Below are 23,347 nucleotides of genomic sequence, written 5' to 3'. Positions count from 1 at the left end.
CGTCTATGTAATACTTATGTCCCAACGAGCTTAGAGCATCATATATATGAAAAAGCGAAAACAACAACAACTGGCATATGGGCAACCCTATACATCATACATGATAACCAGCAGCAGCACTACCACCATTAACCTCCTGAAGAATCCTCCCGAGAGCATGTAGGACTTCACCATCATCCTGTTCCTTCCCGGCAACTTGCACGGCCCGCACAACAAGCGGGTAGATCCATGCAAGATGCTTTTTGTGATCCTGGTCAGAGTCAGAACTAGGTTTAGCGGTGGTGGCTGATTCGCTCGGCGCTGTCTTGGGCGGCGGGATCGCCGACGGCTCGCTACGCAGGTCTACCATGCCGCGGAGGAGATGTAGAAGGGATCTGCGTGCGGGCGTGGGCTGCGGCATCAGGCCGCGGAGGGGTTGGTCTGCGATGTAGCCTTTCAGGGATACGGCACAGCGGAGGATAAGGTATGGGGTGATGGGGCGGGCAAGGAGGACGAGAGCGGTGTTTTGTTGTTCGGAGGCGGCTTGTGTGGCTTGGTTTGAAGGCGATGACGCTAGTTCGAAGAGTGTGTCGATCACAGCATATGCCATTCTGGTGCGTGTCGTGGGTGGAGGTTCGAAGGTCCTTCCGGGTCGTATTTCATAGATGTCTTTGAGGGGTTGGTTTTGGAGGGATTTGGCGGGGATGTCGAAGCGCTGAGGGAGGTAGATGAAGGACGAGAGCAATAAGGCGCAGGAAAAGTCCCGGCGGATTGAGTCCGGGATCACGGATGCTCCGAGTGATGGGATGATTAGTTTCTTCAGTCGTTCAAAAGCAGCCACGTCAAAGGACTCGTCTTCCAGGATGGTGGCCCGGGGAACGGAAGTGGTTCGATAACCTCGAGCAGTGACAATACCGCTTGCGATGTCATTGACGCTCTTCCAGAATTGTGTGATTTCAGGACGCTCCGAGTCGCCGTATTGTGTCTCCACGTAAGGAATTGCAACTTGAAGAACGTTCAAAGAGGCCGTTGTTGACTTTCGCCAGAGACTCGGTTCCCGATCCTTCCCTGACCATTCATATCTTTGGACAATAGGGTTTGCGAGGTGCTCTAGGGCCGTAGCCAGTGAACCGTTCGTGAAGATGTCTTTCTTGATGCCGTGATCAGCGATGTACCAGCTCAGGAGATCTATCGCGGCTTTAGAGAAGGCAAGATAAGTCGGTCTCTTTGAGTCACTCGAAGAGTCCCACTTCGTCAACGGTGCATCCGCAAAATCAGCAAGACATGATAGAATCTCTGGTTGTGAGTCGTCTTTCTCAAGGCATAGTGTCTTCAAGCACTCAATGATCATGGTTTGAAGGCGGGATAAGCGATCAATATCTGGCGAGTATGGAGGGGATATTGAATTCCAAGCGAGAAGACGTAGATGTCCGAGGATGCTTTCCACCTGCTCTCCAGCGATTTCATCCTTGTATAGTCGATAAATCTGCTGGAATGACTGGAGATATGCTATTGCCGCATCTTGATTGGGGCGTTCCAAGTCAAGTATATCTTCCCTATCTGCCGGGTGTCCATCTACCCAGAGTTGCCAAGCAGAACGCAGGGCCTGTGTACTTAGACTACATGATGCCTGCACACGACGAAGAATATTCGACAGGCTGGCGTATACAGCCTCGCTGAACTCAAGAAGCTGTAGGCTGATCAATTTTCGGAAATATTCAAGCAGCCGTTCCCAAGACTGGTCGAATAGATCGTCTTGAACGATTGGCTCGAAGAAAGTAGTGATGAGATCAGAAGCCCCCTTTATCATGACAACAGTGGTCTCAGTCCAAGCCTTGAGATCATCGGAAGTGCGATTGCTACTCTCCTCTCGGGTGATGGTAAGCTCGGTCTCGATTTCCTCTACCATTCGGAATAAAACACGGTTCAGACACAAGCGCCATGCCTTGGGCGACAATTGCTGGCCGTAGGCGTCAAAGATCCTCAAGAGTGTCTGAACAGCGCAGTTCCGAACTTCCGGCCTGCTATCCGTCGTAAGGTCAACGATTCGTAGAAGGAGCAATAGCCACAATGCGTTTCGCGACACTGAAGGATCCTCCCCCTTGGCTAGCCCTGCAAGGGTGTCCTCAGTCACGGAGGAGTCAATGTGTACCTCAATGCAAAATTGCTCGATTTGTCCCTGGAGGAAGTCTGAGACATTCCAGAAAGATGAGGTAGTTGTCAATGAGATATTGAAATCCTGCTGTTGCAAGGCAAATTTTGAAAAAGAGTCCACGAGACTCAACCGACAGGGCACTGGAAGCAAGGAAATGAAGTCGGAAGCTATGAGCTGCAGAGACTTGTACGCGACTCGAACAAGTCGCGGCGAATTTGCTGTCGATGATGGCTGACGCCCTTTCTTTGGTGTTTCGGTGCCGTTGGGCTCGCCGAAAACGCTTGTTATGAGATCGAAAACAACGGACCATCCATCAACGAATGTTTCGGCATATTGTTCGAGTATGCTCTTTAAAGTTTCCAAGCTCTGCTCATGAACTTCGGCCACGGGCGCTGAAGGCGACCCTGCCGAACAAGCTCCACAATCATAGAGCAGTTGAACTTGAAGCTTGAGTGTTTGGAGGTTTCTCAATTGCCGTGCATTCCGCTCGGAGGCATCTCCGGTATCCGTGTGCTTCAGTGTCTGGAAAACAACGTCATTAAGAACCTTGTTGGCTCGTAGACGAAGCTTTTGGATATTTGATCTGTCCGCTGCACTTGACATCAATCTTCCCGTAAGAAGTTGCCAAGCGTCTTGGTCGGTATCAGCTAGTGATGAGAAACGTTCAAGGTTTGCCCTGGCTAGCTCGTTTGCCTTCTCGAGGACAAATTTCAGGAGTTCATCTTGCGTTTTCGACTTTCCCATAGAGCGAGATACACGGTGGGTGTTTTTGCGCATCAAATATGAGCGCGACTGAGGTGAAAGAACGGTGCTTGTTGTCTCAGCCGATTCTTGCGTCGATTCTTCGGGTGCTCCAGAAAGATCTAAGAGCGCAGTCAAGATTTCCTGAAATGAATCGCTGGGATATTCGCTAGTACTCTCTAGCATTTTAGTTGATGCTGCCTGCACGGCTAATATCTCAGAATTGAGATTAGCCTTAGGCACATCGACACCAGCGGCAGAGGATGTTTCTCCGGAAGTAGTGGTTGATGCTTGTGACTTTGTGGAAGCCATACCGATCACCAAATCTGTGTCTTGTAGGGTCCCTAGTATTATTGACCAGGCCGGCTGGTCTAGTGTAGGGCCTAAAGCGATGCCCAAATTGAGCAGCGCCCGCAAGCACAGGAGGTTCCGGGTACTGAGGGACACAAGCGCAACGTCCGAAGGCGCACTGGAAGTCTCAGCCGGTAATGGAGAACCACTAAGCGACGCCTGAGACCCCTTCGATTTCTCATCTGATGATTTGTTAGACTGAGAAGCGGCTGTGGTAGGCGCTGCAGTGCCTGCAGTCCTTGTGGAAGTTGCGTCTGCAGGCATGGCTGCCTTCCCTATAGTTGTTAAAAGAGCATCGCGAGGCGTAGATAACCTGAGAAGGCCAGCAACGTGGGCTAACTTCTGAATTGATCGAACAAGGTTGTGGTAGAAGTCATCATCAAGCGAGGCATATAGAAATGTTGAGCAAGCGGCAAGGATAGCAGGCCAGCATGTCTCAATGATTCCGGCACAGCTTTGTATTGCTGGGAGTTGGGGATGAGATTCCAGCAGCAGGGGATTGATCGGTACAGAGGACTTTTTGGGACCCAACGGCTGCAATCCTTTCGAGGAGTTCGTCCGTTGAAGGTCCTGTGAAGGCCGAGAAGAGCCACCATCTGGGTGGGGACTCATGACACGACTTCTTCGTTTTTGCTTCAGATCGGGCACCGTCAAGGGAAGTATGAATTTCGCGAGTCCTTCAGCAAAGCTACCGATGCAGTTCAACACAAGACTATAGATATAAGTATCGGGAGGAGTAGGAGGATCAGTCTTGTCAAGCAACTCCATATACGGTGTGCGAACCACACTCCACTGACTGCTGATTCCTGGTACATCAGTGTCCGTTGATGGAACGGTGGTTCCGATGACGCCAGCAACCCCACCAGCCTCGAGTGTGATCTGCTCCTCAGTGATAGATCTCGCATGCTCAACTCGGGAAGGGACGGTCGATCGGCTACTAACTCCGATCAATGTGGGCTTTTCGGAAGTTAGGCGGACAAGAGAGGCCATGTGGTCTTTGAGGATATTCTTTCTCCGGTCATCCCTGTCGTACAGCGAATACATGAGCCTTACTAGACCTGGTTCGGCATATAAGCCTCGAAAGACCTCCATGCAGAGGACTCGTTTCCAAGGGGAGTTTCCGTCTGGCTCAAGGAGATGCGTCAAGAGACCAAGGGCCATCTCGCACTCCGCGGGAAGGAGTGACATATGGCGTTTGAGGAGCACCAAGAGGATGCGACTGACTCGAACAGTCTGCGAAAAGCTATGCCGTTCAGACAGATACCTTACGATCAAGGGCATGAGCCGAACTCGCAAAGTCTGCGTTAGCTCGGAATGGACAACGAATAATTTGCCGCTGTTGACCAGGATGCTCTCAATAAGCTCAAGGGTGAACGATGAAGAGAGGGATTTGATTCGAAGGAAGTACAAGGGTTCGCCATCAATGAGTCGACAGAGATCGTCCAGGACCTTGTGAGTCAGTGAGCCATGAAATCATGTCAGCTTAAGTGGAAGGCCACCTACCCGCAGAGCATCGTATGCAAAATACCCTACATTCACAGGGTTCCCGTCGACCTTAACAGTCGTCATTGGAGTTGTTTTATCGAAATTCTCTGGTTCTCTAGTCAGGCCTGTGTCGCGTTGGGAGGAATAGAAAGTACATGGTTACTGACTGTCTTCGATCGATACACGGTCAAATGTTGATACGATCAGCTGCTGCAATGTGGCTGCGGCGGTACTGGAGACTGCAAGCATCTTGTTCCCTTGCAGAGTAGCACAGATCTCCAAAGTGCTTACTAGGAGGTCTCCTCCCAGGTCACTGGAGTAGTGCTGCAGTAGGGAAGGCAAAGACTGCAATATTTTGAGCTGAATGTCCAGGCCTTCGCAATGTCAGTATGGAATGTAGTGTTTGTAGGTGGTAACTTACTCATGTTCGTTGTCTCCTTCAACCCAGCAAGTACATCTTTCAGCCGCTCAGATGGCAGCGATCGTGAGGCCACTAGCCTTTGCAGACAGACGACCCCAATGCCTGCAAGCTTCGCATGGCGGCTGTGGCACGCAAGGATAAATGGATTCGCAAACTTAGGTTTGCGCACCAAGTCTATAGAAAGTTCAGCGTATGCCCTTGACGGAGGTGCAAGCTGGTGGCTTGCAAACGCTCACCTGCCGAAATCTGCGCTTCAGAAGTAGAAGGCAGTGCCTTCAATTCATTAAGGGACTCTTCAGCTGCCTACAATTTAGTCAGTACTGCACTTGCGTATCCCTTTTAATTGAGCGATTAAACATACATTACGCAATTCAGAGTTTCTTCTCTTGGATTCCTGAATCAGGTTCAAGAGCTCTGTCTGCAAAAATTGAGAGGACATTTCCACCGGAGTGTTTAATCAGTACATGGCCGATGCCACTCCTTATCGATCAAATAGTAGTATCACTAGGCAGATGTGGCTTCATGTGGTTGGGTCGCTGGTTGGACGACGGAATACAAAGCTAAGCACTTGAAACACGACAATACCAGACCAATATGTTCTAGATACAAGCCGCATCAATATAAATTTGCAGCAGCTGTAGCAGACAATGACTGGCTCATTTAAAACAACTCAAAAGCAATGGCATCAGGAGTGACATCTTGGGAGCGCCAAGGCACCCGCGGAGATAGAGCTATCACGTGATATATACAGCCGTTATCATCACGTGCGGTAGTTCTTCAGGAACCCGGCGGGACCAGATACGCAGCCCAGCCAAACGGCCGGAAGTGGGATAAGGTCACAGTGCCCCTCCTCCGCCCCGAGGATCGAAACGTCTCCCTTACAACTTCCTATCTAACTTTCGCTCACTTTCGACCTAACCCTACCTCTTATCTGCACAATGGGAGCTAAAGTGCCCAGAAATTTCAGACTGCTCGAAGAGCTGGAGAAGGGTGAGAAGGGCTTGGGAGCTGGTAAGTGCTATGCTACTCATAGTCATAAGAAACCCATTTCGCTGACGTATACCTATCGCTATTACCTAGAGTCATGCTCCTATGGTCTTGCAGATGGTGAAGACATGATGATGAGTAACTGGAACGGCACTATTCTTGGCCCCCCTCACGTTCGTCCACCGCTTCCGGCTCGCATCCGTTATACTACACAGTAGCGTCACTGACTTTATGAACGAGCGCAGAGTGTCCATGAGAACAGAATTTACAGCGTCAACATCCATTGCGGTCCGGATTACCCTGACAACCCCCCTACTATTCAGTTTGTATCCCGAGTCAACTTGCCATGCGTTGATGGCCGGAGCGGAAAGGTAAGGATCCGTCCTGTCTCGACCACTACTACGTGAAAGGTTTCCAGTCTGACTTCATATAGGTCGATCCTACCAAGCTGCCTTGCTTGGCTCAGTGGAAGCGCGAGTATACCATGGAAACTATTCTAGTCGAGCTCAGAAGGTAACCATTGCCTGACCTTCAGGCCATTGTGTCTTTATACTAACAGTTTCCAGATATATGGCTCTGCCCCAGCACAAGAAGCTTCCGCAGCCTCCGGAAGGCTCGAACTTCTAGAATAACGGTATCATGACTGGTTGGGGACACGAAAGCGGAGTATATGGTTGGTTTCTAAGTCAGTTTCATCTGCATTTCTTTTCAATGGCTTATTAGAGCATGTACAGTCTATGCATAACGGCGGGCATGGCGCGGTCTTCTTTGAAGCCTAGTTGCAATTCATCGATTTAGAACATTGCTCAGTATGAACCGTGTGTCGCTTTTGTCGAAGCCATATCTGCCGAACTAACAAGGCCTTGTACCCTTGTTTTTGGCGGGTATTTTGGACAGCTTTCAGAAGCGACCATACCGGCGAAAGACATTAGACCATGATCAGCATATAGAGGAATATCCGGAAATCGGGTCCCTTCCGTCGCCTGTTGTAGATCGGATAACAGTAGAGTCTATACAGCTGCACGGCACGCACTGCAAACTTCCGGTGCAATCGATTCACAAGTAATAGTGTCGGCCGTTTGTCAAAATTCTAAAAGTTCCTACACCATTGCATGCCCTGATTACAATATATTATTGTTTAATCACAGTATAGGCATATCATTTCGGTTACACGTGACGTATTTCGGATTGCCGGAGTAGTCACATGTCTCCGACTAAAGTCCGGAACTTAAGCCTTCAGGATCATGCTGCCTCCTCGATAATGCATAGAACAGTTGTTCCCAGGCAGTCTTCCGCTCATCGTTTCGCAAGTAAGTTTCTTCAGAGACAGTAATATTTACTGAGCGTCACAAGAGTTTGACTAACTGCTGTTTTCCTTTCCAGCTTTGGCACTTTATCGAGCGCTCCTCCGACAATGCGCCAAACTACCACATTCTCCCTCCGAACTCGCTGCGTGCAAGCCGTACATCCAGAATAGATTCAACAGATACAAAACGCTTCAGAGTCCGTCTCAAACAGCCAATTCACTTAGGGCAGGCTACGAGGTGCGTTAACAATCGGCTCTCAATCAACCATTCAGTATCTAAATTCCGCGATTTCGCAAAAACTCAGGCTCTTGACCTACTGTACTCAGCCTCGCAAGGCGACCAAAATGGCGTTCAACGGATAAGGAAACTCATATCGGAAAGTGAAGCGGCAAAGCGACAGAAATCCGAATGGCACAGGGAACGAGCTAAGGTTATTCCGGTAAAGCCCGTGAGCCGGAAGGAGCTGAAGAAAGAGGCAAACAAACGATACCGAGTATTGACTGCGAAACGGCATCCGGATGCTACCTCTATTCTTGCACGTCCTCGGCCTGTAGTCAATGGGAAGCGTCGAGTTCCTGTACTCGTGAATGCGCGTGGTTTCCCGTTCCTCCTCATCAAGAAGCCCCAGCCTAAGTTTCTAAGCGCTGTGCTGGATTCGAAACTGAAAAGGCGCTGGAAGAGGATGGAGCGCCTAAAAAGGCTCGAGTCCGAGTTGCCCATGGCCAGAGACGAGGATCAATGGGATCTTTTAACTGGCCATAAGGAAGATGCAAAGTGGGCTGGGCCAGTTAGAGTGTCACTTAAAGAGGTGCAGGGACAAATATCAGAAGGCGATAGGAGGACCAAGGAACTGGCGCAAGCTATGTGGAAAGTCGTTCTTGAAGAGCGCAAGCTGGCGGAACAAGAGGAGAAGCAACGGGTCGAGCAAGTCGGAGAGCAACCAGCGGAAGGAAAAACGAATTCCTCAGCAGAGGAACACGATAAGAAACGGCTGAGTGAGGGATGAATCAATGCCGGAAGAAATGTTCTGTTACAGCCATCCAAAGCTTGCGCTTGGCAGATCATCCTGTCCAGCACTTTATCCTTATGAGCCCAAAGCCGTCACACCCACCACGCTACCAGTACGGTACTATTGTGAGAATGCTCCAGCGTCCCTAATTGGAGCTGAATTCGGCGTATCTTCTACCGTTTACGGGGTACGCCGCTTCTCCGGCTTTTCATCATGTCCCTTATGACGGGTCAACGCTACTACCAACAGAGTGCGTTTGGAAATAAGAAGTATGGCAGGTACATGTGCATAGTGCAACAGTGGCTGGCGCATGTACAATCATAACTACCACATACTAGTCTAATGTCAAGTACAATGTCTCGCAAGGGATCCATACTGCTTCCATCTGCTATGCGGTAGTAGACAAATGCTTTCGTAGGCTTACTGCACACCAAACTTCGTGGTTGGCTATCAACTGCTCAACGTCAAACAGCTAGCGTCCTTGTCATACAGCCGGGATTATTTACAATATAGTAATTCCAAAGAATGCCAACTTCTAGTGGCTCGATCCCCATCAAGCACGGGACTGAATTCTCGCCAGAGATCTCATCTAGAGACCCCAGCTTCTAAGCAGCTATCTTCATATTCTCTACAGCAGCCGGAATACCATCCTCCTCATCTTCATCAAAGTCTGCCCTTCCAGCAAGACCTCTCTCCCACAGCTGCTTGCCCGTCAACTTCTTTTCTTCCTTTGCCGGACCCTTCTTTGTAGCCTTCTTCTCCTCCGCCTCCTTCTCCTCGCGCTTCCTCTTCTCTTCCTCCTCCATCTCCTTTATGAACTTGTCGCGCCACTCCAAAAACGTCTCCCGATTGACAGCAGTGCCCTGGAACTTCCGGTTCTCCTCCTCTTCCGCCTTCTTCGCCTCCATCTCTTTTTCGGCGTGAACGGCATTCACGCGCTCCGCCATGAGCTCTTCGGCGCTCTCCTTCAAAGCACTAACCAGTGTAAATACCATAGCCATTCCCATGTTCTCCTCAATGGTCGGTTGCAAGGCTTCGAGAAGCCGGTCCCGGTCTTCACTGATGTCTAGTCGGGGGTGTTTCGGTGCGTTCGGAGGCGCACTCAACTCTAGTTCCGGTGCAACATCCGGGTAGTCTGCTGGGTATGTGACTTGCAGAAGCAAGACAGGCTGCTCTGTTTCTTCGACCTCATTTTCGGGTGCGTCGAGAGCAATTGATATCCGGTATGAGGTGTCAGAAATATCTGGGGTGGGATCCGGTCAGCGATTTTGTTTGAGAGATTTCAAATGGGGCGTGCAAGGTGATTAAAGTGCCGCCTTCTTACCTGTGATTTCCTCAGGAAAAATGGAGTCGAGCACTTCGCGCTCTTCGATCTGGTCTTCGCGGCCCATGCTGCTTCAATTCTGCCGCCGGCGGGGCTGGAGGGGTATTGTTTGGTTCTGGGTTTAGGGACAAGGGCGATGGCTGGAGATTCAAGAATCAGACACTCAAAAATCTAGCAATATGTTAAATCGAAGAGACCAAGCAAATAGTCGCTGGTCTTATGGTCTAGACGTTGACAGGCTCGTGCTTGGGAAATGAATTCCTCGGTCTTAGGTGTGTAAGTAGAATACGCTGCGATTCCACATGCAAACCAGACAAACAGATAAGGAATCGCCCAAATTTGTCCCGCCCGAAAAAGGGAATTTCTATGCTCCGCCTTCTCGAAATTCAAAGCTTCAAGCATTTACACTCAATATTCTTATTTATAAAACCTTTCTACCCTTTACTCCGTGTCCTCAAATAACCCCTTCAAGTACGTTTGACATATAATTCCGTTACAGCTTATAGATCATGGGAAAATCAAGACCTCACAACAAGAAGGCCTCCAAATCTCGCGCAAAGTCCGTTTTGGGCGCTGGCGGCTCGGTTTCGAAACAAAAAATGAACGAAGACCCCTCTAAGCTCCTCGAGCAGGCGACGATACAGCTCCAGACCGGTCAACCGGACGCAGCTCTCCAGTTAGCTCAGCAAGCCCTTAACAATGCGCCGGACAATTCTCCATCTCAATTAGTGGCACTTAATACCGTTGGAGAGATCTACGTTGAGCTGGGCGAGATCGATGTTGCGAAACAACACTTTATGCGTGCCATCGAGCTCGACCCGAATGGCACGATCCCTGAGGCTGAAGGAGGCGGTGCTGAGAAGTTCCTATGGCTAGCTCAATTGAGCGAACAGGGTGGGAAGGACAGCGTTCAATGGTTCGAGAAGGGAGTGTCGTCGCTCAGGCATATTATTCAGCAGCTTGAGCAGAAACCTGGCCCTGAGGAAGCGCTTGAGCTGGCCGAGAAGAAGCGCAAGATGGCGAATGCCCTCTGCGCTGTTGCTGAGATCTACATGACCGATCTCTCGTAAGTGGCTCTCCAATTCATTTTTCTTCCATGGGTGGGTTGGTCGCAGATCTTTTAGTGCTGACTGTCAATAGGTGGGAAGAAGATGCGGAAAACCGTTGCGAATCACTCATCACAGAAGCCCTCCTTGTCGCTCCGAATGCGCCCGAAGTACTACAGACCCTCGCATCGATCCGGATCTCGCAGCTACGGACAGAAGAGGCTCAAGCAGCGCTCAGGAGGAGTCTCGATCTTTGGAAAGACCTACCGCCCGAGGACTTGTCCATTCCTGACTTTGCGACAAGAATCAGTCTTTCCCGTCTCCTGATGGAGGTCAGTATGGAGCTTGAGGCTCTCGAGGTGCTGGAACGCCTGATCTTGGAGGACGATCAAAGTGTAGAGGCATGGTATCTTGGAGGATGGTGTCTGCAGCTCCTGGCCGGGAAGCAACAAGCACCGAAGGATGCCGACGAAGAGGACGGCAACACCCCAGAGGCCAGGCGCCATGCATCACTCGTGGCTAGCCGCGAGTGGCTCAAGCAAAGCTTGACGCTGTACGACCTCGTTCAGTATGAGGACGAGAGGCTTAAGGAACACGCACTGGAATTGGTCCAAGAGATGAACAAGGAGATCGGTGAAGATATGGATGACGATGAGGCCGGGGAGGGTGAGGAAGATTGGGAGGACGAGGAGATCGAGGTGGAATCTGACGGCGATGACGAGATGGCTGACTCATAAAAAGCTGCATGTTTTGATTGTTACGAAAGTTCTTTGTCATGATACCAGTATATAAAAGGGCATGTTTTCCGATACAACCTACGGCTATTCAAAGGACTCCGATTGCGGACACGATCCAGCAGTAGTCGAACTAGTAGTAAGTACTAGTAGTAGCTGCGATAGTCTCTCAATCAGCAGACGGCGCCGGATAAAGTAGGGTCCGACCGCTTTCCCCCGGCGATAACCAGAGCCAAATTTATTCCGGCAGTTCGACTTCGAGTGGCAAATAGCTCAATGTGAGTGAGGAGTCGTTATAGAGGTTGCTGGAAGCGTCCTATCTTCCCACACAGGATGGACCTTGTTTCAGCGCCCAGCGGGGAGGATTCCTCGTTGAAGGATCCGGTGGTCCAGGTGGAAGCCGTTGATATGGCCTCCGCAGTATCAAAGACCGGCACCGCAACGGAGAATACAGCCGCTGCGAAGGAAGAAGTGACTCAGTCGGAGTATGAGACCGATAGCGACGGCTCAGGCGACGAGTGGGAGACTCAGTCTCTATACGAAGACGCTATCCAAGTCCTACGCGACGATCAGCTCCGTGAGGGTGGTAAGCACCCTATATGATGTCCTCTATATGCGCGCACTGACCGGATCTTCTCCTTGTTTTAGTACCGGATGCCTGCACACTGGAAGAGGCCGTCGCCTATCGGAAACGACTCCATGAGGTTGGCAAGGCTGCATTTGTTGAAGAAACGCTGGGTCAGGACAAAGTGACTGCGCGAAAGCTGTGTACTGCGTTCGGCATCTTGCCCCCAGCCTTTCTAGACGATGCGCCGGACGAGGCCTTTCATCCTCTCCTGGCTATCGCGATTTCGCGCGAGTTCTCCAGGCGCCCGAAGCTCCCACAGTATAATACAATTGATGATGCGGTCAACTTGCTCAAGGAGAGCAAGAATATCGTCGTCTTAACTGGCGCTGGTGTATGTTGATCAAGAGGATTGGTACCCGTTTATGAAACGTGTGCTGATAGGATATTCTCAGATTTCTACGAGTCTCGGAATACCCGATTTCCGTTCAAAGGACACTGGTCTCTATTCACAGTTGGCGCATCTAGGCCTGAGCGATCCTCAGGAGGTATTTGACATCCAGGTGTTTCGCGAGGATCCTAGTATCTTCTTCTCGATCGCGAAGGACATTCTTCCCACCGAGAAGAAGTTCTCGCCAACCCACGCCTTTATCCGTGTTCTGCAGGATAAGGGGAAGTTATTGACCAACTACACTCAGAATATCGACAATATCGAGGCGAATGCCGGTGTCCTCCCAGAGAACATCGTGCAATGCCACGGATCGTTCGCCACGGCTACGTGTGTCAAATGTCAGTACAAGGTCAAGGGTGATGAGATATTCGATGAGATCAAGCAGGGAGTTATCCCTCAGTGTGAGGCTTGCCGCAAGCGCATCGCAGAAGATTCGGGGATCAAGAGGAAGCGGAGCAGCAACGGAGTCCACAAGAACCGCAAGGACAATGATGGGGACAGCACTGATGACGACTACGAAATCCCTACTCCTGGTGTCATGAAGGTTCGTGGAAACCCATATCTTGTACATTTATTACCCACAATATGCTGATCCAAATCCCTTCAGCCCGACATTACATTCTTTGGGGAAGATCTTCCTGATGAATTTGGCCGCCGGTTACTGCACCATGACCGTGACCAGGTAGACCTCGTTATTGTCATTGGGACTTCACTGAAGGTTGCCCCTGTAGCGGAGGTTCCGGGCGTGCTGCCTCGAACGGTTCCTCAGCTCTATATCTCGCGTACTGTAAGTCACATCATTCTTGTGCTCTTGCGTCTCGGGCTTTACTAACACGATCTCAGCCTGTGTCGCATACGGAATTCGATATTGATCTTCTCGGCGACTGCGACGTGGTGGTGTCTGAGCTCTGTCGTCGAGCTGGATGGGAACTGAAGCATGAGATGATTCCCGAAAATGAGAAGGTTGAAGTGCTTCCAGTGGGGGGTTACGAGTCACGACATGTGTTTAAGGTTGTCGGCGCATAGCGGCGGCGTTTGGTCCTGGTCATCTCTGGCTCTGTGGATCTCAAGGACGGCGTAAGTTTGGGTTTTTCTTTGAACAGTTTCTGTGGGTCATCTTGTTGGGAGGCATAGTATGTATGAGGGATGCTTAATCGGGTGCATAGCTGTACCATACAGCATGTAGTATGCTTGCTGCTTCGATGTATTTATGTTTTGTTTGACTGGCATCAGCCTGTGCGTTAAACCGTTATTAATTCTTCATTTACTACATTCTTCTTTATACCAAGTTCAATTTACCCCAATGCTGTAGATTGAATTTTCTCAAGTCACAGTACTTAGTTGTGTTCCCATAGGCTGGTTCAGATATTCTGGGGTGAAAGATGGCGGGTTCCCGGCCAAATCCATCCAATCCACTGGAACAAAAAGAAAATTTATTTCCGCTCCTGTCAACGGCCATTAATTAACAAAGAACCCCCAGCAGATCAGAGCGGACCAAAAATATTCCTTTGAAGGCAATTTGGCTCTGTACCACTAACTCTGAATCTTGATACATCCTCCAAATACGTGGCGAGCGTGAGTGCAACCGACAATGGAGTATCTCATTCGCTTCGCCCAGGCCCATGAGTCTTTTCGGCAGGCCGAGATGCAGGCACTGGCTGACCTGGCGGGCGTGAAACTCGAATTCATACATTATGATAAAAATGTAAGTAATATAAATTCTTTTCTTTCTGTTCCTCAGTCCCAATAATCTATATCATACATTCATTGTGCGGTTTGCTGCCCCGCGTGAGGAACAGAAAATGCCACTCACCCCTCCTCATTGGGATCATTATCCTGTCCCCGCACCAATGACTATCCACCATCTATCTACATTTTATACATGCAGCTAACCACCACCATCAGTCCCCATTCTGCACAATAAGACTACCCGATGAAGCGGCAGCTCGTGCAGTGATTACCCGAAGCATTATAGCCAAGGATATCTTCGAGCTCTGGGGCCAAGGCACCAACTTCGACGAAGTCTACGCCGACGTCCGCAGGCGGACGGAGGATCGCTGGGCGCAGTACAGGGACTCGTCGTTCCGATTCACCATTGACAGCTTCGCCGGAAAGCGCAGCAGTGAGAAGAAGCGCGAGATCATCCAGTCATTTTCCTTCCTGGGGTTCAAGGGCCCCATTCGCATGAAGAACCCGGACCAGGATTTCTGGGTGTTTGAGGACTACGGATTGGATCTTAACTCGCCTGGTACGCCTCGTCCTGAGGGCCAAGAACCAAAGATTATTTACTTTGGACGCTGGATTGCGAATAGTAGTCGGGATGTCGTCAATAAATATGACCTCAAGAAGAGACGCTATATTAGCACTACCTCTATGGATGCGGAGTTGACCCTCATTACGGCTAATATGGCTCATGCCGCGCCTGGGAAGCTCTTCTATGATCCGTTTGTGGGTACGGGGAGCTTCTTGGTGGCTATGTCGCATTTCGGGGCTGAGACGTTCGGATCGGATATCGATGGACGCAGTTTCAGAGGTAAAGAGATGATGGAGAGGGGTGGGACGATGGGAGTGTTGTCAAACTTCCAGCAGTATGATATGGTCGGCAAATTTATGGATGCTTTTACTTCCGACCTTACAAATACGCCTTTGCGCTCGGCTCAATTCTTGGATGGCATCATTTGTGATCCGCCTTATGGTATCCGCGAAGGACTCAGGGTTCTTGGGAGACGTGAGGGTCTCAGGAACGAAGAGGTCATTATCGATGGAGTTCCTGCTCACTAGTATGTCTACATTGTCGCTTTTGAGTATCAATATCTGGACTTGGATGCCCACTAACATGCGTTCAGTCGACCCGGATATATTGCGCCTAAGAAACCCTACGGTTTCGAAGCCATGCTCAACGATATCCTTAACTTTGCCGTCAGAAGTCTCGTTACGAATGGACGTCTAGCCATGTGGATGCCAACGGCAAATGATGAGGAGGTTGAATTAGCAGTTCCGATGCACCCGAACCTGGAGGTAGTGAACGTATCTGTCCAACCGTTCTACACCTGTAAGTTCATATGAAGCCTTCCCAGACAACATGTGAGATAAAGTACACGGCTAACCTGTTGACCAGGGTCTCGTCGACTCATCACCTATCGAAGACTGCCAGAAGGACAAGTCTCGGATGTTTCCAAAGGCCGGCAAAAACTGGATGCTCAGGGAATGTACGCAGACGAATTGAATGAGTTCAGAAGAAAGGTATGCCATGCCGACACAGTATACAGCTATACAGTCCTAACTATTCAATCAGTATTTCATGAAGAACCCGCCCGACAGCTCGAAATCAGGAAGAGAAAGCTCCGCCTCATGAACAGCATTAGAATAGAATATAACCAAAAATCGAATTAAAGCAATGACTCTATAACGCCCATCATGATACGAACCAAAATCATCCACATCTATACTTCTACGAGTACCATCAAAGCTTCCCTTTTTCCACTTTGAATCCCCCAAACTCCCCTTCTAAATCCACCCCCTCATCCTTCTTAAACCTCTCAACTTCCTTCGCCAACTCCTCCCTCAACAACCCAGCCAGACTCTCCCCCTCCTCATCATCCAAATCCTCCCTCTGCCCACGCCCAAACATCACATAGCTCAAATGAGCCTTTCCCTTCCCTTTCGCCGGCCGATCAGGCGGCCTGGGAATAACATGAAAGTGAACGTGAGGGACCTGCTGCGCAGCTCTGACACCTATTCAATTCCGACTCATTAGCCACCAAATACCAAATAAAGTAAATAGCCTAAACGCCAAATCTCAAAAATGGACAATAAGACATGTAGATATCCAAATTTCACAAGCCGTAAGATCGACAAACCAAATCGCCGCGCCGTCGAGGTGACACAAGCATAGCATAAGTAGATAGATAGATAGGATAATAGTAAATGCTTAGCAACCAAACCTACCATTATTTTGCACGACATTCCAATTCCACAACGAGTTAAAGTCCCCTTGCTCTTCCTCTCCAAAGAGGGTCCGCATCACGACCCTCGAGATAACGGGGAGCCATTGGCCGATCTGTGTCATTCAATGCGTCAGTCAGTCAGTCAGTAGATAACCCATAGTAAAATACTGTAGTACGTATTCAAGACACTGCCATATTCCAACAAACCCAATCCAAAACAAACTATAACAGAAACACAAAATAACAACCCAAGTCAAATCCAAATAAGCAAAAGTAAACCCACAATTCCAGAAAACAAACCCAAACCCAAACAAGAACTTAACAGTTAACGTACCTCCCTCCCCACATCCACCCTTACATCCCCCAACCTCTCACAATGTTCCCTCGTAGCAACCAAAACATGTCCTCTCGTCAAGGGCATAATATCCAAAAACGCCAGGACATGTTTCGTGGACAGGAGGAGATGGGCATGGCCAGGGCCGTCTGAATTGCTCGGCTCGGTAAATGAATCCGGGGAAGGAATGTCAGTAGTAGTAGTAGTAGTAGTAGTAGTAGTAGTAGTGGGCGCCGCCGCCGCGGCAGCCGCTAAATTTAAATGATCATCGTGGGAGGAATTCTTCGGGCGGAGGAATGTCGTTGGTGGGAGGGGCGGGTATTTGTGAGCGATGGCGCAAAAGGGGCATGTGTGGTGATGATCTGAGGTCATGATGGTAGGGGGTGGTTGGCTGGGTGGGTAAGATAGATAGATAGTAGATGGATATCTGGGGTAAGGGATTGGGGGTTGGATAGGATGAAGGGTTGTTGGGTTCCTGAGATTGATTGGTGGTAGTTGGGTAGTGACTGGGTCCGTTCCTAGGAGCAACCGGGACTAAATATGTGTCTGTGCTTTGGAGCTAGGAGAGAGGGAATTTGATCGTCACTGGGGGGTATCTTGAGTAGGAATTCGAGATTTGGTTGCTGTGCAGAAGGATGAGGAGATATGGGATGGCTAGCTTGTTGATCCTCGGTGCCTCGGTTCTCAACTCCAGGTCACTGCCAGGTTGGAAACTTCCCGCGCATTAACCACATTTGCTTACTTAGAAGGCTTGTATCTAGGTGATCTGCAAGTAGGATCAAGGGGTGGTACACAAACTTCCTGGTAGTTCAAGGCTAAACTAACCATCCTTAACGCACATTACCATAATCCTTGCCACTCTATCCGTGATATACCCCCGCTAACTCAACATGAATGACACTAATACCAAAAACAAGCCCTTTTTCACCTTTCTCTCAACCTTGGGTCTATGCCCCGATGTGTATTGTCGTAGCTGTATGGCATTGGTTCATTCCGCACGCCTTGACCAACATAATGCGGTGGTAGATAGATCGTCACAGTCCTGCGGAAGCTGTGTAATAAGTCCGAAGAGTACCCGACGCCGATGAACAAGAACTTTGGATCCAAAAATAAAAAGAAACGAGTAAATTTCCGTCCTTGAAATGTCCGACGCCTGGAAGTCACACAGGGTAAGACGTGAGAAGGTTATGTAAGGTATCAAAGCAAGTGCGAAACAACCCAGACACTACCAGAAATGAAGAGAATCGAAGAACAGCAGAAAAAGCAAAGCCAGATGTGCGCCAGACACCCCTGGAAGAAGCGAAGATGCAAACGTCCGCAACCGAAAACAACAAAATGCCGTTCATAAACATATGCAAGAGGTGCCTAATACCATCACGAAAGAAATACCATCATATGGAATCAACAAACTCCTATCCTCGGTCGTGCTGCCTGACGCCGATATTAAGTCACCAGAGGCGGCGGGTTATTTATTCATGGTCTTTCATATAAGAGTAGGGCTCGGATAGCGAACTGTTGATATACAGGTGGTGGTATTTCTTCGCCCATTGCCGGGTGAGGATGGATGCTAGTCACGTTAGCGGTTGGTGGTCCAATGTCAATACTATAGAGGCAACATACCCTTCAAGAACTTCTTGCTGGCGTACTTCTTGAAGAACGCCTCATGAGAGACAGGGCGGTGAAGGTAATCAATCATTAAGCGGAAGACGGGGTCGATCTCTTCTTCAGTGTAACCGGCATAATGAGCCAGGGTGGCATCCTAAGTCATCAATTAGCATAATGAGCCCGTAAGATGTGTGGAAGAAACATACCCAGACACCCCGGTCAAGGATGAGACGAGCCAGATACATGGCAGCAGCCGCCACATGACTCTGGCGGTAACCCATGAACCTGTGGTCCAAGAGGCTGATTTCCATGAGGTACTTGCCGAGAGTACGGGTCTGGATATCATAGTTGTCTGCTTTCGAAATACGACGGAGGAAGTTCATGGGGTTGGGGTAGCTCATATTGTACTCGAGCGTAGCGAGAATGTGCCGCTCAGCGTCCAAGATCTCGCGATCGGTGAAAGTTCCGTCTGCGACATCGGTGAAGTTGGCAACGTGTGGCGAAAGAACTTCCTCATACTTGGACGCGATGAACATAGCGGCGACACCAACCAGTTGAAGACGGTCCAGAGCCACCACCTCAGCAGAGAGGAAGCGGTCAATGATGTTGACGGCAAGGAAGAGGGTCTCGGGGAGGAGGCGAAAGCGGGTGTGGACCTCGATGAGCCAGTCGACAAGGATGCCGCGCATCTTCCACTCCAGGTCAGGTTGATGATCGATGTACTCGGCGTTGGGCAAGGTCTCCAGCTCAAGGTCCTTCAGATATTCGAAGATATCGACAACGTATTCAGCAACCATCAAAGGGTCATCAAGATCTTCGGCGTCGAGATCGTCAACAAAATCATCGACAGGCTTTTGCAGAACCTTGGGATCGACAGGAACATTGACATCCTCCTTGGCGTTGGCGAGCTTCTCGGTGAGAGTCTTCTGTTCGGTAACCTTCTTCTCGACTTCGACCTTCTTTCGGGGACGTGGTTCCTCCTCAGCTGCCTTCTCTTGAATTGCCTTCTCGCTGGATGTCCGCTTGGTGCCCGATCCACTTCCGGGGCGCTTTGTTTCTGTGGTAGGCTTCTTTGGGTTGCTGTCCTTAGGTCCCAGGGCAGCGCGTGATGAGTTGTTGCGAGTAAGTTTCTGAACTCCACCAGCCTGCAATGTTGCTTTAGACGTCAAGCCAACCTTCGTGGCAGCTGGCTTCTTGGCATCCTTGGTCTCTCCATTCTCTGCTTTGGAAACATTGCTCACATCACCAAGGGCGGCGCGTCTCCGGGTTCCGGTGGTAGTGGTGGTGGTCGCGGCCTTCTTCGTCTGGAGCGGCTTCTTGGCGGGGGGAGCCCCAGCGTCATTGACTGACAGGGCAGCGGCCTTGGCCCGCGTCAGACGCGTCGATGGGCCATTCTCATCGTTCTCGTTCATCGTGCCTCTCGTACGAAGACTCCGAGCCTGTTGAACAGTTAGAAATATACGCGTGCAAGATGGACCTTCAAGCCCATCGAGCTCGCGACCGAGGATTGCACAACGCGTAGTGTGAGGTCAAGGACACTTACAGGTGGCATGATGGATAGGGGGAGAAGGTAAACTGAATATAAGGAGGGGCAAGGAAGGGAATAAGAGTAGAGTGCAAGAGTATGGTTCTGCAGGCGGTTGGAAAGTCTAGTCAGCATTCCAGGAGAGATTACCCCAGTGGAGCTCAAATACCGGTTGCCGGAAGGTAGATTTGCACGTACCACGCGTGAATATGTGTTCAACCCCAATCAATTAGTCTGAATGCAAGGTTTCCCAAGTCGAACGGTCGGGTACTTGGAAGGAATTTGGCAGGAGTGGGCTCAGAATCGTGGCATATATGGCTTTGTTGATGCTATTGACAGGAGCTCGCAAGACCCGAGACACGTAACTTTCCACGGCGTTGACGGCCCCAAAGTATGTTTTTATGGTGATATAGCAAGGTAGAGTAGTAGTTTATAAGTAATGACACGAGAATTTGGCGAAGAAACGGGGTCCTATTAGGGGTGGTGGTCGCCTCCCTGGAGCAGATGATGATGGAGAGGAGTAGGAAAAGGTGGTAAACTTGACAGGGCAAAGAGGATGTTTGGCCCTAGTCTTAGCGTGGAAACTGGCCAGGCTGGGAAAGATGCCCCACAGCACAATCCAGTGGGATCGCGTGGATTGCGGATTATTAACTGCTGTACAACGTCGTGTATATGCAAGCCTGGAGACAATAGTCACGGTCCCCAGGTATTATGGTATGTACGGTGAAGGCCAATTGAGAAATAGTGGTAGTTGGTAGGAGAGAAGTGGAGGGAAAGGAAGAGTGACAGACGGGAAGAGACAGCAACGAAGGGCGGGAAAGAAGGCAATTAAGAGAAGCAAGTCTATGGTTCTGTATGGATCGATCGCATGTATGTATGTGTATGCGTATGTATGACGGACGTGACTTCCCTGGCAGAAGTCGCTGTAAAAAGGGCGGAATTGGTGGTGTAAAAGGTGGCAGGCAGGGTGGTAATCATACAGTCACGGTTTACGGGAGGACTCCCAAGGGAAACAAGGCGGATCCTCATCCATGGTCGATGCCTGAGCTGACCCAGGCAGGAAAACACCCTCGACTCTCCAAACGCCCGTCGCGAGCAAAAACGTGATGGAGCGCGGCCACGATCGCCAAAACAATTGCTGGTTGCGCGGCAACCGACCCGGAGCTTTTACGCTTTTTCGTTCCCTTCGGACGTGTTGCCGTGTCGCGCCGTCCCGTGACTCAAAGCCTGAGCCACACTTAGTCAGTCCCGGAAGCGGCGGTGCCATTCAAGTCATGTGCCAGAGCGTCAAGCCACACCTCCCAATCCATGCCAGACATTTTTGCTCCGGAGATCGAGTAGAAGTGCGGCTATTGTCACCGGTGCCCCCAACAACACTCCAATTGAGCACGGTGTTGCTGATAGTGGTGTCAGGGACGCTGGAAATTTTGCATTGCCTGTTTTGTTGTCTTTAATTCTAAGCATGTCAAAGCAGTAGCTTGCTTGGATTTCCTCACACCACTTAGGGTACCACATTGCGGTATTGCTTTGACATCTCCGATCACGACCGATTGACATTGAAATCCTTCCGACTTTTTACCTCACCACATACATTACACTCCAATATGCTTCAGACTCGCTTGGCCCTTACGGGCCTTCGTCTTCCGTTTCGAACCTTGTCTATGGCCGTTTCGTCGCGGGCCTATTCGACTGTCGTTCGCGAGCAAGAGAATCCGTCCGCTGACGAGCCTGCAAGTTCGACCTTCGACCCCAGTATCGCCTTCGCCCCTCCACCCACTCGTGATGACGCCGGTATCCTTCTACGCTCCTACACTCCACGAACTCCCGGTATCAGACATTTGCGCAGACCGATCAATGACCACCTGTGGAAAGGACGCCCGGTGCAGAAGTTGACCTTCCCCAAACGAGGTCAAGCCAAGGGTGGTCGTAACAACTCCGGTAGAGTGACTGTCCGCCATCGCGGTGGTGGCCACAAGCGTCGTATACGAATGGTTGATTTTGCGCGTGACGCTCCCGGTCCGCACGTGGTGGAACGTATCGAACATGACCCTGGTCGGAGTGCTCACATTGCTCTCGTCCGTAGCCAGGAGACCAAGAAACTCAGTTACATCCTGGCTGCGGAGGGCATGCGGGCTGGTGACGTTGTCCACAGTTACATGTCTGGTATCCCGGAGGAACTCTGGAAGAGCATGGGAGGTACTGTAGACCCTGGTGTCCTCGCTGCCAGAACCGCGTGGAGAGGAAACTGCCTGCCGCTGCACATGATGCCTGTTGGTACTCTGGTCTTCAACGTTGGCCTACGCCCTGGTCAGGGAGGCCAGCTCTGCCGTAGTGCCGGTACTTTTGCGACAGTTATCGCCAAGGGTATCGATATTAAGGCGAAGCGTGATCATTCGGACGGCCAAGAAGGCGAGGCCGGGGCCGTTGAGCAAAAGCCTCTCACGCAACGCGAGAGGCAAAGAAAGGAGCGCATTTCTCAACACGTCACCATCCGTCTTCAGAGTGGTGAAGTTCGTCTCATTCATAAGGACTGCTGCGCGACTGTTGGCGTCGCTAGCAACCCTAACCACCAGTACCGCCAGCTTGGTAAGGCTGGTCGCTCCCGTTGGCTCAACATTCGGCCTACTGTTCGTGGTCTCGCCATGAACGCCGCCGAACATCCCCACGGTGGTGGTCGAGGCAAATCGAAGGGTAATGTTGACCCGAAGAGTCCTTGGGGTATGCCGGTATGTATTCTCCCTTCACTATTCCTTCCTTTGCTTCCAGGCCTCGTCCGTGCTAATGTCTTCTTTTCTTACAGGCGAAATCCGGTTACAAGACCCGTCCCAAGTGGAAGATCAACAAGGCTGTGGTTCATCCTAGAGAGCGCAACCAGGGCAAGCGTCGTCGTGGATACCACTAAACGCCGTCGTGGACATGAAATTCCTATTTATTCGTTGGACCTCCTTACAGCAATCTCACGGTTATATCAAATGTGATTCTATCATCGCTCGGGGTAAAAGCTGGGTAAAGCAGAGCATGGATCTTCGGAATCTCCCCATCTGTCGAAGGTCCTTCTTGTGGGTTTAGATGGTGGGAAGTCTTTTCCTGTTCACCTTGTTGTACTATACTTTATTTTGTCTTGGCTACGATGGGGGATTCCAGCTGTCTATACTCCAGCTCCTTTGCTTTCTATCCGGATTTCCTTCATGTGTTGTTTATGCTCCGGCGTTTCTCTTGTATACTACATGGGTTAGAGTACAATCAATCCTATTACACAGTGCACATATAGATTATGATCAGCTCCTCTACTTATGAGAGTATTGTATCTGGTGGAGTAGACAGCGACCAGTCCTGGCATGGGATAGGGCGGCATCGGGGCGAACAAGCCGCGGGTCTAGA

The 23,347-nt window shown here is 50.3% G+C and overlaps 8 protein-coding genes across 8 annotated transcripts; 5 read left to right on the top strand and 3 right to left on the bottom strand.

Moving 5' to 3' along the window:
• Window positions 1-94: 94 nt before the first annotated feature.
• BO87DRAFT_297483 (putative endosomal peripheral membrane protein (Mon2)) lies at window positions 95-5,571 on the bottom strand (the record flags this gene model as incomplete). The annotated part of the gene is made up of 6 exons (XM_025619024.1): window positions 95-4,675; window positions 4,730-4,818; window positions 4,879-5,085; window positions 5,133-5,306; window positions 5,369-5,435; window positions 5,494-5,571. The coding sequence occupies 6 exons, from the start codon at window positions 5,569-5,571 to the stop codon at window positions 95-97; spliced, it is 5,196 nt and encodes a 1,731-aa protein (XP_025484900.1).
• Window positions 5,572-5,983: 412 nt separating this feature from the next.
• On the top strand, window positions 5,984-6,910 carry BO87DRAFT_372569 (E2 ubiquitin-conjugating protein MMS2). The gene is made up of 5 exons (XM_025622323.1): window positions 5,984-6,143; window positions 6,213-6,292; window positions 6,365-6,490; window positions 6,553-6,632; window positions 6,686-6,910. The coding sequence occupies exons 1-5, from the start codon at window positions 6,071-6,073 to the stop codon at window positions 6,744-6,746; spliced, it is 420 nt and encodes a 139-aa protein (XP_025484899.1). The 5' UTR covers window positions 5,984-6,070; the 3' UTR covers window positions 6,747-6,910.
• A 462-nt stretch (window positions 6,911-7,372) lies between these two features.
• On the top strand, window positions 7,373-8,922 carry BO87DRAFT_372568 (LYR motif-containing protein). Its single transcript, XM_025622322.1, has 3 exons — window positions 7,373-7,429; window positions 7,503-7,663; window positions 7,731-8,922. The coding sequence occupies exons 1-3, from the start codon at window positions 7,381-7,383 to the stop codon at window positions 8,430-8,432; spliced, it is 912 nt and encodes a 303-aa protein (XP_025484898.1). The 5' UTR covers window positions 7,373-7,380; the 3' UTR covers window positions 8,433-8,922.
• Window positions 8,911-10,017, bottom strand: BO87DRAFT_325198 (RWD domain-containing protein). The gene is made up of 2 exons (XM_025620096.1): window positions 9,760-10,017; window positions 8,911-9,678 (listed from the first exon to the last, which is right to left on the bottom strand). Exons 1-2 carry the CDS (start codon window positions 9,824-9,826, stop codon window positions 9,041-9,043), a joined length of 705 nt encoding a protein of 234 aa, XP_025484897.1. The 5' UTR covers window positions 9,827-10,017; the 3' UTR covers window positions 8,911-9,040.
• Window positions 10,018-10,138: 121 nt separating this feature from the next.
• Window positions 10,139-11,619, top strand: BO87DRAFT_372566 (ACL4 family protein). The gene is made up of 2 exons (XM_025622321.1): window positions 10,139-10,825; window positions 10,900-11,619. Exons 1-2 carry the CDS (start codon window positions 10,269-10,271, stop codon window positions 11,540-11,542), a joined length of 1,200 nt encoding a protein of 399 aa, XP_025484896.1. The 5' UTR covers window positions 10,139-10,268; the 3' UTR covers window positions 11,543-11,619.
• A 151-nt stretch (window positions 11,620-11,770) lies between these two features.
• On the top strand, window positions 11,771-17,006 carry BO87DRAFT_403302 (NAD-dependent histone deacetylase SIR2; the record flags this gene model as incomplete). The annotated part of the gene is made up of 11 exons (XM_025625760.1): window positions 11,771-12,125; window positions 12,188-12,498; window positions 12,560-13,099; window positions 13,163-13,342; window positions 13,399-13,566; window positions 14,153-14,260; window positions 14,461-15,335; window positions 15,402-15,607; window positions 15,674-15,798; window positions 16,136-16,261; window positions 16,980-17,006. The coding sequence occupies exons 1-11, from the start codon at window positions 11,873-11,875 to the stop codon at window positions 17,004-17,006; spliced, it is 2,919 nt and encodes a 972-aa protein (XP_025484895.1). The 5' UTR covers window positions 11,771-11,872.
• A 1,299-nt stretch (window positions 17,007-18,305) lies between these two features.
• Window positions 18,306-19,853, bottom strand: BO87DRAFT_298122 (B-type cyclin nimE; the record flags this gene model as incomplete). The annotated part of the gene is made up of 3 exons (XM_025619047.1): window positions 18,306-18,403; window positions 18,457-18,595; window positions 18,648-19,853. The coding sequence occupies 3 exons, from the start codon at window positions 19,851-19,853 to the stop codon at window positions 18,306-18,308; spliced, it is 1,443 nt and encodes a 480-aa protein (XP_025484894.1).
• Window positions 19,854-21,318: 1,465 nt separating this feature from the next.
• On the top strand, window positions 21,319-23,230 carry BO87DRAFT_372562 (mitochondrial 54S ribosomal protein uL2m). The gene is made up of 2 exons (XM_025622320.1): window positions 21,319-22,692; window positions 22,767-23,230. The coding sequence occupies exons 1-2, from the start codon at window positions 21,571-21,573 to the stop codon at window positions 22,866-22,868; spliced, it is 1,224 nt and encodes a 407-aa protein (XP_025484893.1). The 5' UTR covers window positions 21,319-21,570; the 3' UTR covers window positions 22,869-23,230.
• Window positions 23,231-23,347: the final 117 nt, after the last annotated feature.

Source organism: Aspergillus neoniger, assembly GCF_003184625.1.
Source record: "Aspergillus neoniger CBS 115656 unplaced genomic scaffold BO87scaffold_2, whole genome shotgun sequence".
Taxonomy (NCBI): domain Eukaryota; kingdom Fungi; phylum Ascomycota; class Eurotiomycetes; order Eurotiales; family Aspergillaceae; genus Aspergillus; species Aspergillus neoniger.
Note: the sequence above shows the minus strand (reverse complement) of the source record. Positions and strands in the feature narration are given on the sequence as shown.

Bases quoted from the DNA above. Each gene is read 5' to 3' on its own strand.
- BO87DRAFT_372566 (XM_025622321.1), top strand. From the start codon at position 10,269: ATGGGAAAATCAAGACCTCACAACAAGAAGGCCTCCAAATCTCGCGCA. The intron at 10,826-10,899 runs GTAAGTGGCTCT...GACTGTCAATAG, and splicing joins ATCTACATGACCGATCTCTC to GTGGGAAGAAGATGCGGAAA.
- BO87DRAFT_372562 (XM_025622320.1), top strand. From the start codon at position 21,571: ATGCTTCAGACTCGCTTGGCCCTTACGGGCCTTCGTCTTCCGTTTCGA. The intron at 22,693-22,766 runs GTATGTATTCTC...CTTTTCTTACAG, and splicing joins AGAGTCCTTGGGGTATGCCG to GCGAAATCCGGTTACAAGAC.
- BO87DRAFT_372569 (XM_025622323.1), top strand. From the start codon at position 6,071: ATGGGAGCTAAAGTGCCCAGAAATTTCAGACTGCTCGAAGAGCTGGAG. The intron at 6,144-6,212 runs GTAAGTGCTATG...GCTATTACCTAG, and splicing joins TGAGAAGGGCTTGGGAGCTG to AGTCATGCTCCTATGGTCTT. The intron at 6,491-6,552 runs GTAAGGATCCGT...GACTTCATATAG, and splicing joins TTGATGGCCGGAGCGGAAAG to GTCGATCCTACCAAGCTGCC.
- BO87DRAFT_372568 (XM_025622322.1), top strand. From the start codon at position 7,381: ATGCATAGAACAGTTGTTCCCAGGCAGTCTTCCGCTCATCGTTTCGCA. The intron at 7,430-7,502 runs GTAAGTTTCTTC...TTTCCTTTCCAG, and splicing joins TTCCGCTCATCGTTTCGCAA to CTTTGGCACTTTATCGAGCG. The intron at 7,664-7,730 runs GTGCGTTAACAA...GCAAAAACTCAG, and splicing joins CACTTAGGGCAGGCTACGAG to GCTCTTGACCTACTGTACTC.
- BO87DRAFT_325198 (XM_025620096.1), bottom strand. From the start codon at position 9,826: ATGGGCCGCGAAGACCAGATCGAAGAGCGCGAAGTGCTCGACTCCATT. The intron at 9,679-9,759 runs GTAAGAAGGCGG...ATCCCACCCCAG, and splicing joins TTTTCCTGAGGAAATCACAG to ATATTTCTGACACCTCATAC.